This window comes from Dryas octopetala, chromosome 1, assembly GCF_963921425.1.
Source record: "Dryas octopetala chromosome 1, drDryOcto1.1, whole genome shotgun sequence".
NCBI lineage: Eukaryota > Viridiplantae > Streptophyta > Magnoliopsida > Rosales > Rosaceae > Dryas > Dryas octopetala.
Window position 1 is genome coordinate 6,256,042 of NC_141366.1, and position 12,198 is coordinate 6,268,239.

Consider the following 12,198-nt stretch of genomic DNA (forward strand, 5'->3'; position numbering starts at 1 on the left):
TTACTGTATAATAATAATAATAATATATCACTTTTAGTTTGCATAGTTAATCCTACATTTTGTTGCCAATTAAAATTTGGGAACATCCAGTATAATCCTAGTGATCGAGTTTAATTTTAGTTACTATTTATAGTACCTAATAGAATGAGAGAAACCATGGCCTCATTAATCTATTAGGTTCAAATTTGCTTGTAAAAAAAGGAAAAAAGAAAAATGATAAGTCTTTTTCAACTATGAAAAATCATTGGCTTCTCATGCATAAACAAAATTCCTCTTTAACTTTTCAGTTAATGAGTTGGGATTATGATAAATTTAGAGCTCATTTCACTCTAATAAAACCAAAATAACATTTATCTTTATGTAAAGTATAAAAAATACTGTTGTCAAAACTGTACAGTGTCAAAAATAACAATCACAGGAAAGACATCAATAAGCAATTGCTCATAAATTTATAATAAAGACATGTTTCAAGAATTGAAACTCTCAAATTTAGAATGAACACGTGTAAAATTGTGATTCACCCATTTTATTATTCTAAGCTAAATGTTGTTCTTTGATTTCTTAAAAGTTTAATATTTATTTCGTTTCGTTCATGTGGCTGAAAATAAAAACTAATTGTCATCTTAATCTAATCCAGTGCACTTACTAGAGTTAAATATATTTCCAAGTAAGCAAGAAGTTTTTTTCTATTTTTGTAAAATTTGCCAAACTAACGAGAGTGCCAGCTTCATCTTTGCTAAGACTGAACTATAATGGTGGGGGTGTTATAATGAATAGAGCTTGTGTTCTAGAGAACTTAGGAAAAGGCATTCATGTCCTCTCTGCATTTCCGGTGGGTAGTTGAAGCAGCCTTCAATGCCTTTTGCTGTTCACAAGCTACACATGCCACATTTTTCAACGATATCTACTACGAAGAAACTTTGATTTACCTCTAATTATAAAACAAGAAATCCAACAAGAGCAAAAAGCCCCATCCCTTTCATCGTGGTCAACAACTCTCTCTCTCTCTCTCTCTCTCTCTCTCTCTCTCTCTCTCTCTCTCTCTCTCTCTCTCTCTCTCTCTCTCTCTCTCTCTCTCTCTCTCTCTCTCTCCTCTGTTTTTGGATCTATGTGGAACCTATAAATCGAGGTTGTCCATCTGGGTTTTTGCTCACGGCAAGTTGGAAGAAAAAAAGTAGAAGCAATCTCTCTTTCTGGGTCACCTTACCTCTGCCCCCTCTTCTCTCCCCAGCTTGTTTTCGCACTTTGAGCCATGGCTGAGACTTCAAGAGCTAATGGAAATCATGTTCTGAATGTTGAAGATGGTGATGTCAATCACCAACCTTCCCAATCTTCCTCCAAAACCATCCAAGAATCAGGCGATTTTTGTGTCTCTGTACCTTTCATGCAGAAGGTGACTTAATTTATCTTCTTTCTTTCTGTCACAAAATGTTGTCTTTTAGTTTCAAGACCATTTCAAATATTTTGATGCTTATCCTCACCACCAATAATTCTTCAAATTTTAAAATTAAAGAATGGAGAGAATTTCTCTCAATGGTGGGCTACATGAAAGTGAAGATTGAATAAAGTTGAAATATTTTTGTGGGACAGGTGATTGCTGAGGTGCTGGGCACGTACTTCTTGATATTTGCCGGTTGTGGGTCTGTGGTGGTGAATTTGAACACAGATAAGACGGTGTCGTTTCCGGGAATTGCAATAACTTGGGGACTGGTTGTGATGGTCATGATTTACTCTGTTGGTCACATCTCTGGTGCTCATTTTAACCCTGCTGTCACCATTGCTTTTGCCACCACCAAGAGATTTCCATGGAAACAGGTGACCTAATCAAACCAACCATCATTTTATTTCTTATTCTTCTTCCTTTGAAATTGGTAAACTATATACACCAATCCATTTTCCACTATAAATTAATGTGTCAATATAAAAAAAAAAAAAAAAAAGTGTTTCTTCTTGGATATGGTTAGTCTATGAATAACATCAAATTTTCCCACAAGGCACTTCTTGAATAGTGTATAGCTAGCCAAGCAAAATCCATGTCCCTTTCAATTACACGAGAAAAGTTACCACTTTTGCTGCATATTTACTGTTGAGGATGTTTAATGCCTCTGCTTCATGCATAATTTAAAACCATAATGTCTCTTGCCAAATGACTTCAATTTGCTCATGCCACCTAATAAATATTGCCACACGCACCCTCTATCAGATTTACCCCAATTTCTTTTTGTCAAATTAAGCTTAGGTGGATTGTTATGTGACATTATCATCATCATTTGCTCTGTTTTCTCTTTATAGGTACCTCCTTATATAGCAGCTCAAGTCCTGGGATCAACACTTGCAAGTGGTACCATCAGACTCATTTTCAATAACCATCAAGACCACTTTGCAGGAACACTTCCTAATGGAACCTTGTTGCAGTCTTTTGTTATTGAGTTCATCATCACATTTTACCTCATGTTTGTTGTTTCTGGTGTTGCCACTGACAACAGAGCGGTTAGTTCTATTCTATTTCTAGCTATACCTCTTAGCCTCAACATTGGTTCCGATGTTTCCAGTAGAAAAATAAAAACTAATTAATATGGTTAGCCAACAAGGGTTGGTGAGTTAATTCCCCTAATATATCCCAAAAGGTCTGCCTCATACAATTTGTAACGCTAAATTATTACAGAGATGGTGACTTAGCCATTTTTAATCTTTATCAATAGAGACAATGACATCACAACCTCATGAATCATGACAATTCTTATATATTTTTCTTGGTTTGTTTCTTTATGCAGATTGGAGAGCTTGCTGGTCTTGCAGTTGGCTCCACGGTTCTTCTTAATGTGATGTTTGCAGGGTATTAACTAATTAATATTTTCTTGACATATTCATTTCATTCATATCCATAGGGTCAAACTAAGCACTTTGTCTCTTTGTTTGCACATTCTATTGGTCTCTGAATTACAAATATTAAGATGCGGATGATAATAATAATGATTTGAAGTCATATATATATTGTGCAGGCCAATTTCAGGAGCATCAATGAACCCAGCGAGAAGCTTAGGCCCTGCAATTGTATCACATCACTATAGTCACCTATGGATATACATTGTATCACCAATTCTCGGGGCTATATGTGGTGCATGGGTGTACAATGTTATCAGATTCACAGACAAGCCACTGCGTGAGCTCACCAAGAGTGGTTCTTTCTTAAAAGGAGCAGGGCGTAGCAGCTCTAATTGATCATGAAAATAGAGAAAGGAACAAAGGGATTTGCTAGTTTAGTCGTACAAAAAGAGATTTATTGCTAGAGATATGACAAGTTAAGACCCTTCATGTCTTTATGCACCTTTTGTTTCTTTTTCTAGAAAGTATGGTGACAGCCACCGGTGTGTGCTAGGCTTAAAGTGTAAAGTTGAATTCCGATGTTTGTGCGTTACCATATTTGATATATGTAATTTTCGTATCCGTTGTTCCATTCAGGTTGAGAAATCAAAGTGTGGTTACTTATTAATGCCCTAATTAATATTGGTGGGTGTGAATGAATTAGAACATTGCTCTAACTAGAGAGGAAGGAGAGAAACGAATCAAGGAAAATGTCTAACTTTTTTTTTTAAAGAAAAATATCTAACTGTAATGTTATTTCGATCGTCTTATTTGATCAGATTAACTTATCACACGTGTTAGCTAATGCTCCTCAGTAGATATGGATAGGATTAGAGTTTCTGGAACTTTGGTGGAAATCACATGAATCCTGTTCATAAATGGCATGGAAAAGTGAATGCATGCACATGTGTATATGGTGACTGTGCAAGTCTGTCTCCAAATTCCCACCGGATGCTTGTTTCAAAAAAAAAATAATTGCCTTCTCAGGAATTAAAGTCTATCCTCATCTTTGTGCTGCACTAAAATTAGAATTCATATTGACTTTAAATTATAAATAAATAAAAATCAAAGCAACCCTAGAATTCTAGAAAACAGTCATCATTCATAACATCAGTGTCACTTCCCTCGTCATGGAGTCTATAAATATTAAATATAGATGCATGTGTTGGGTTGAAAAATCTGCCACTTTGACTTGATCCTAGACGATTACATATTTTTAGTACCATAGCCCTAGACAATTTATGTTGGGCTGCATGCTGTATGTGAAATGGGTCTGAAAGCATGTAAACACGGACACGGACTCACAATCCCAAGAAGATGTTTAATATCAGATTCATGAATTATGTCTTACTTGGAAAAAAAATGAAACAATTCGCGTTTCTTATGTGATTAGGACCAGACCAAATCCTACTTTGTTTCCTTTATTTAGTTCATCACTATTCAAAATCTTATCCAATGTTTTTTTAATACAGTTGATAGCTTTCAAAAATCTCATCTAGTAAAACCAGATTTTATTTTTTATTTTTTTAATAATAAACGTTGTGGGGTGGGCTATAACCCAGGTGAGGACCAAACATAGGTCCATGCCAAAAAAGACAATTCATATTAGGCCCAAGCATAACCTACATGGAACTTCTTCCATCTTTGCCATTCTTCAACTTTTTATGTTCTTTATGCTACATTAATCAAACAAATAGGGTTTATGAATCGATATATAGGGTTAGGGGTGGGGTTTAGGGTTTTCATAAGGTTTGACTTGCTTTGGTTGACCTGACTTCTAATTCAATTTTAGTGTGCTTATTTATGCCTAATTTAATTTGTATTAAAATTTATCTCAACTCTTCTTTAGCCATTCCATCACATAGTCTAACTGATTACTTGATATTTAGTTTATCCCAATATCTCAATTAATGGCGCACAATATCGGTACATTTAATATATAATTTATGAATTCATTTTTTAAACATTATCTTCCAATAAAAACTTAACAAGTGGTTTTTCTAAGGTTAAAAGTGGAAGTTAATGACAAAGTTACTTTCTCTTTCTTCATTAAATTTTCAGAAAATGCCACTTGTCAAATTTTTATGGAAAGATAATACTTCTAGTGAGCAAAAATGGACTCGTCCACAATTTTATTAAGAGTAATAAATTGTTTTCTAAAGTGGGAGTTTTGCAAGAGTAATTTACTTTTTCTTGGTCATAGAATAAATTTTTGGGTGGCGGGGTTTTTTTTTTCCTTCCAATTTCTCTTTTAAGGTAAATTGGAAATTTATGGGGATGGTAGCAGCTAGCAAAGAGAAAACAAGTTCTGATGCCATGCCATGTTTAAATGTTATCACCTCTCCAATTGTCATATTCAAAAAGCATGAAGGTCGTGTTGACACAGAGGAGGTACCTGGTATCAATGCCTATTATCATCTTCAGAATTCCCATGAAAAGAGCTGTCCACAATCCGATTTCCTGTGGTTATCTCTTGTATGGATATCACGCCCACTTGGCATTTGCCTTAAAGACATTTTTTCTAAATTTCTAAAAAATCCACATTCCCAACCTGCTCACAACCATTCCACAAGTTTCCAATTCAGTTAACAAAACTTTTCTAGTATTTCTGAAGACCATCATAATTCATTTGCACAACAGGTAAAATGCCAATGGCTAAATGAGCGAATATAGAAATACAAATGTAAAATAAAATGCTCTTCCAACATTTATAAGAAAATAAAAAATTCCAACATGCCAAAAACATTATTTACACAGTGGTAAAATGAATATAAAAAATGGGTGGAAAAATTTGAAGTTAGAGACTACATAATTGAATAGTGAAAAAATCTATCAAAGGTTCCCTTACTTCCATAATTACCAGCATGACCCCCAACTAATTTTGTACTGGGAGGCTGCTTTGAGTAGCACTGCTGCTAACAGAACCATCACTTGGCCTTGCTCTCGGAATAATTATAGGTCTACAACAAACTAGAGTAAAGAGCATCTCCATCATAAACAACATCATGCTGATCCATACAAATATAGTTCTCTTCCAATTCCATATAAGCCTTTTAAATAAGGGAAGCTCTGACTCAAGGGTCATGGATGCATCATATATTTCAGGAATACCAGCACCAGGCTTGTATTCTGCACGTTGTTCAATTGTCACCTTTACGCAGGCAGTACGAACATCACCTTCGATAAACCCTCTAAACTTCAGATTCAGAGTTTGGGTTTCGGAAACATACCCAGCAACAAGAGGAGCAACCTTCAGGAAAGTCAAAAGAAGGCGGATAGGCTCACTTTTGAAATGTAACATGCATGGATGGCTTGAACTGGAAAGGGTTTTACCATCGACAGACAGGAACTCTACCCTGACCTACATAAACAAAATGAATTAGTCAAACATTGATCAATATGAAAATGAAAGCAATGAGAATTATGATAGCAAAAATTGTAACTGGTATAGAATCCAATGCAATAGATAACAAAAATAAAGGGGAGTGGAGAGAGGGAGGGGGGGGGGGGGGGAGAGAGAGAGAGAGAGAGAACCATACAAAAAGGATAAAGCTTGAAGGAAATAGAACTCCCCCTCCCTGTATCGTGCTTTCAGATTCCTAGATCTTTAAGTTTTTTGGTATCCAATTACATGGCAAAATGTAGAATTAACTAGTTTCTGAGAATCAGGGTTAACAGTGGATCTAAGAGTGTCAATGGTAAAAGACTAAAATGAAAATCAAAATTCATCTTTTGCTCATTATTTGTGTTTCTGTTAACAAGTGGCTTGGGATCACACCATCCAGTTGAAATGTCGCAATATGAAGTTAATCTGCAGTAATCTCATCCAAATTTCTTATGTACTTGTCAGTGCAACTTCTTGCCAATCTTACTAAATGCAGAATCAAAAAGATATTTAACTTGGACACTTGCTCTTGTTGATCAATTGCAAATCAGAAGTGAACAGGCGGAAAAGAATATACTAGCTCATTTCTGTCCCATTGTGTCAACAACTCAACTCTCTTGGTTCCCCTGTGCCAACAAAATATTTCATGATGATGGTAACTGAAAGACTTACTAATGACTTTTCATCTGACACATTTTTCTGAGGTGCATATGCGGATATGCCTTCTAAAATCAAGTAATGACATATAAATTAGGTGCATCTTTGTGAGGGGAGAGGCAAGGAGAGAACTACTAACATGACAGACCTTTGTACATAATGCTACTTGGAAGCTAAAGAATCCCATCAACAAAACAAAAATTCATATACACCATTACTATGTTGATCACTTAATACCAGTCCATGATTAATTTATGTAAAAGAAAAACGAAACTCTATCATGAAACGGAAAACTTCAAACAAACTACAAGAATCAGGCTAGAAGTCTGAAACAACAGATAGAAATTCACATTTATTGAATCAAACAAATACCTGAAAGACCCCAAGATTCCTGTTGTACTCTGATTCTGGCAATATGAATGAAACAGTGGCTGCCAATTTGTGACCAGGAGGTATAGCCCGAAACCCCAAACTCCCCCCAACCTGATACTTTTCTCTACAATCCGCACCACAAATGGCACCAGCACACGACATTACCGGCACATAGGCAACTGGACTGTGCTTAGTGTAATCAAAGTTCAACATCTCCTTCATTTGCAGCGGCTCGGCCACAAGGTACCTCATCAAAACTCCACTAAACACAAGCGACGAGACCAAGAGACCACACAAAACGAAACCAACATAAAACGACCAAAGCAAACCCCAGCCACACCGCAATGCCACCTTCCAAACCGAGTTCTGGTCCTTCAACCAGTCATGAACCAGAGGATTAACACACCCACTAGCCAAATTGAATAAATTCAACATCTTTGCGATCAAATACTCTCTGCCCCGACGCATAATTTGAAAGGGGTCCATGACAAACATGTACGAATTGTATAAAACCAATACGGGAAATGTGAAAATGCTAAGGAAAAAGCTAATTTGAAGCCCAATTGCCTTGATTATCAATCCTGCTATAAATACAAGAAGATTAAACGACGAGTCACCGAGCTCTGCGGCCGAGTCGGCCGAGTCACCAGCTCGGTCATCATTAGCGGCGGTGGTTACAGTCGAACCTTCATTGTTCTGGTCACTCGGAACTTGTACTGAGCTGACTCCGTCCCGAGTCGACTCGGATTCCTTCAAATTCCGGTGAAGCTTATACTTTCTGCCTCTGAAACTGGGCCTCGTGTCGTTGATTGAGCCGTTGATCGAGTCAATTTTGGAGGTGAGAGAGGACTCCAAGGCGGAAGTGTTGGAGTCTTCGCCGGCAATTCCTCGGCGGGACGGCCGGCGACGGAGGTGGGTGGCCTGAGAGGGCTTGGGGTCGGGGTGAGAGAGTGTGGAGGATGATGACGTGGATTGATCTGGTGGGTCGGTGAAGTCGTCGAGGGCGTCGAAGAAAACGTCGTCGAGGGCATCGAAGAAAACGTCGTCGTCGTCGTCGTCGTCTTCGTTGTTTGGGGTGGGAGGTTCTGTAACTTCCATCGGTGATGTTGCGTGCGGTTGGAGTTTGGAGTATCAGCTGTGGCTTTCTTACATTTGATATCTGAAATCTCAATAGAGAAATGCAATGTGAACAAAACGGTTCGTTTCAGCTTAGTACAAAATTAACTAGTTTGTACAGTTCCTAAACTCCCACCAAAACAAGTTTAGTTTAGTTCTTGTTTACTGAGTTTTTGTGGGGTGAAATATAATTTTCTACTAATTTTTTCTATGTCGTATAATCGTATTTAAATGTATTTATATTCAAACGACCAGGTAGATTTTATTGAGAAATTCTTTAAATAAGTCTTTGGGGAGCTTATTCTAAATTCTAGTTTGAATGAAATAATTTATCTTTTAAATTTTTTATACTTAATAATAATAATAATAATAATAATAATAAATTAAATATCATTAAGACGTTTAATTGTGACAAGATAAATATACAAATAAATATTAAAATTATCAAAATTAAATCAAATAGTTAGTGATATTTGATTTGTCTAATTTATTTTAAAGATGATTTTTTAATGGGCCTTAAAAATTACTAAACTGCAATGCAGAATGGACCTCACAAAATTTATTTTTAGTAAATTTATTTAAGAGATTCCTTAATAAACTATTTCAAATAAAAATGGCCGCAAATTAGACGTCTTTTGTGTATAATCGAAACATCACGTGTTACCAATTTTCTCAAATTATAAAATGTGTACAATTTTAAGAATATTACTTATGATTTAGAATTTTAGATATTAATAATTATAGATAATTAGGTTTGGGTCCTTTAGAAAAACAATTTTTAGATGAAGACCGATGGTGTTTTAGAATTTATAAGAAAATTATTTTAATTCATAATAAAATCCTTTAATTTAGAAGATTTTTTTTTAATTCATAATAAAGTTTTTTTTAATTCATAATAAAGTCCTCCCTCGATTTGAAGGATATTTTCCCTTCTACGGTGTAGAGTGGGTTTTGTACAGGCTGCATATTAGATTTTAACTCTAGAATTTTAGACGGAGCCCAAAATTTCAGAGTTAAAACTAATATAAAACTGTCAAAGAAAAAAATAAAATAACTTGATTAAAAATATTAAATTATTACCGATTTTAGTCTAAGAAAAATTTATAAAATTGACTAAACTATAAATCTCCCTAATAATTATATACGTATTATAATTTAAATGAATTGATTACACCGTCACGTATTATTACGATTCATAAAAAAATTCCTCCCAAGTTAAACCAATTTAATTTTGTCTTCTAGAATTCTAATGGTAATACTTATAAATAAAATAAAATATATTTTTTTTGTTTGCTAGAGAAGAGAAATGTAGCCATGTAGGATTGATGAGGCTTTGTTAGTTTGTTTAGTCCCCCAACGGAACGGCCCAAGGATATCAACGAGCCCAAAGTCCTACGGACCTTCTTTTCCTACATGAACAGTGAACTGACGACACGTGTCATAATGTCCACAAGATTCTATTCCTGGTCCAACATGGAAATAGGAATTTGGAAATAATAAATAAAGAAATAACAAACCGCCTTCAGGTCGCGTTGTTTTTAAGTCCTAAATCAAACCGCCTTACTCAAATATAAATAATCTTGATGCCACATTGCCGCGTTTTAGATTTCAATTTTGTTGTTGGTGCTTTTAGGGGCTAGAATTAGGATTAGGGTTTGGCTGGTTGGCTGGTGATGGCTGTCAACTGCTATAGCGAGAAGGTGAGTTGAAGGTGTCTCGCGCTAGAATTCTAGGCTGGCCATGGGATTTGGCGATCAGGTTTAGTTTTTTTTTTTTTTGATGTTTTCGTTGAGGTTTTCAGATCGTGTTGTTTCAATTCGATTTCTTGGTTCGGTTTGGTGCTCTGCGTTCTTGATTTCGATTTGGTGCTTTTAGGGTTAGGGTTTGGCGGGTTTGCTGGTGATGGCTGCCCTGCCAACGGTTATAGCGGGAAGCAGGGAGAGTGACGATTTTGACCAGGAGGGAGGAGACAACACAGAAGCGAACGAACGAAACAAACCCTAAAATTAATGACCAAAAAAAATCGCACCCAGCCCACATCGCAATGCCACGAATTTGGAAGGGGTCGATGACAAGAATGCAACAATGGTATAAAATCAGTGTTAAAAGTAAAATTGCTAATGAATGAGTTAATTTGGATCCAAGTTCCTTAATTACTAATCCTGCTATAAATATTCTAACAAGGTTCAACGAACAAGAGTCACCAAGTTCTGCTGCGGCCGCGTCCGCCGAGTTTCCAGCTCGGTCATCTTTCGCGGTGGTCCTTTGAATCGAACCTGAGTCGACTCGCTTTCCTTCAAATTCCGGTGAAGTTTAGGCCCCGTTTGGTACTCTATTTAAATTCTCTGAAACTGATATACTGATTCGGAATACCAATATACCATCCAACTGATAAAAGCATGAAAAAACTAATTTTTGCACTTCTTTTTTTTTTTCAGAGAAGCTTGACAGAGGCAGTAGTTTTTAAATTTGATGGTATTATACAGTTATACTATAATAAAGAGGACACAGTCAATTCAATTATATGTGTTGGGCAGCCCACGTGTCTGACTAAACCTCGAAGAGGACTGAAGCAAGGTGCGTCGGCCTCCCATTAAACAGCTTTGACATACTAATTGGATTGAACCTTAAGCAATATGTTCAATGGGTCAAGTTATTTGGTTCACGCATGTATGTGCCTGAAATAACTCAAGTCAAACATGAAACAACTCAAATCAAACATGATGAAGTCTAAAAAATATTAATGAAATGCTAAGTTGGCATGTTTTTATTGCAACAATCCATCTTTAATGGACATTAAAAAAGTCTATAACAGTGTAAAAAAATAGTCTTAAGTAGTCTTTGTTTGTTTAAGTTTTGCTTCGGTGGGATTCAAAGAATAGTAGTGGGTTTTGTTCATTACTACTGCCGAAGAAAACTACGGCAGCCCCTATGTATTATTGGTTTAAGAACAAAAAAGTGAAGATGCTTAGTCTAAAAGCCTACTTAAAGCATCAAGCATGTTTGCTTCGTCAAAAATAAAGTAGTTAATCTAAAAGCATCGCACAAGAACGTGGATATTTTGAAAATTGGTTAATAACTTAATCATCACTTTTTTTTTTCTTATTAATTATTCACAAAAGTGCCATATTGAATACAAGTGTATCTTATCTTATGATATTTTTTATATTTTTATATTTTCAATTGAGCTTAGTAATGTAAATTGCTCAGTGTCTATACATATGTTTATTGTTTGTATAATCTGAAATGTTACTGATCCTAACATTTGGTGACACGACCTTAATCCGAACCCTCCATCATCCTTGCCCATTTTCTTGACTGCTATTGATTTTAACACATGGCCAATTACAGCAGTGACACTAAGACGGTGATCTTCTAAGATAACAATCAATGTTGAAATTTCAAGAAACATCATCGGAAACTTCCACTTCCATCACACACCCACATCCAAGAATAAAAATATCAAAAATTACTTAAATATTGGTGTTGAAATTTACGGATATTCGACGAATATATCAATTTTGATAAATATTAATGTAAAAAAAGTTAAGTTACATTTTATTTTTTTGTTGGTTTATTGTTGATTAATTAAGATTAGTAGATGAGTTTTAATCTAATTAGAGCTTGATTTGGTTTGATTTCATTTTTTTTTTATTTTGAAATTTTTTATACAATTTTGCCGATATGTTATCGATATTAACAATATTTTGTTGATATATATTAATATTTTATTGATATATACAGATATTCTGTAGATATATATTGATATTTTATCGTAGTATATAGAATTTAGGGTATATATC

The 12,198-nt window shown here is 35.3% G+C and overlaps 2 protein-coding genes across 2 annotated transcripts; one reads left to right on the forward strand and one right to left on the reverse strand.

The window, feature by feature from the left end:
* Positions 1-1,081: 1,081 nt before the first annotated feature.
* On the forward strand, positions 1,082-3,501 carry NIP1;2 (NOD26-like intrinsic protein 1;2). The gene is made up of 5 exons (XM_086228782.1): positions 1,082-1,393; positions 1,591-1,815; positions 2,293-2,490; positions 2,775-2,836; positions 3,003-3,501. The coding sequence occupies exons 1-5, from the start codon at positions 1,253-1,255 to the stop codon at positions 3,220-3,222; spliced, it is 846 nt and encodes a 281-aa protein (XP_086084908.1). The 5' UTR covers positions 1,082-1,252; the 3' UTR covers positions 3,223-3,501.
* Positions 3,502-5,445: 1,944 nt separating this feature from the next.
* On the reverse strand, positions 5,446-8,410 carry LOC147297020 (Putative adipose-regulatory protein (Seipin)). Its single transcript, XM_086257409.1, has 2 exons — positions 7,280-8,410; positions 5,446-6,226 (listed from the first exon to the last, which is right to left on the reverse strand). Exons 1-2 carry the CDS (start codon positions 8,375-8,377, stop codon positions 5,741-5,743), a joined length of 1,584 nt encoding a protein of 527 aa, XP_086113535.1. The 5' UTR covers positions 8,378-8,410; the 3' UTR covers positions 5,446-5,740.
* Between the last annotated feature and the right edge of the window lie 3,788 nt (positions 8,411-12,198).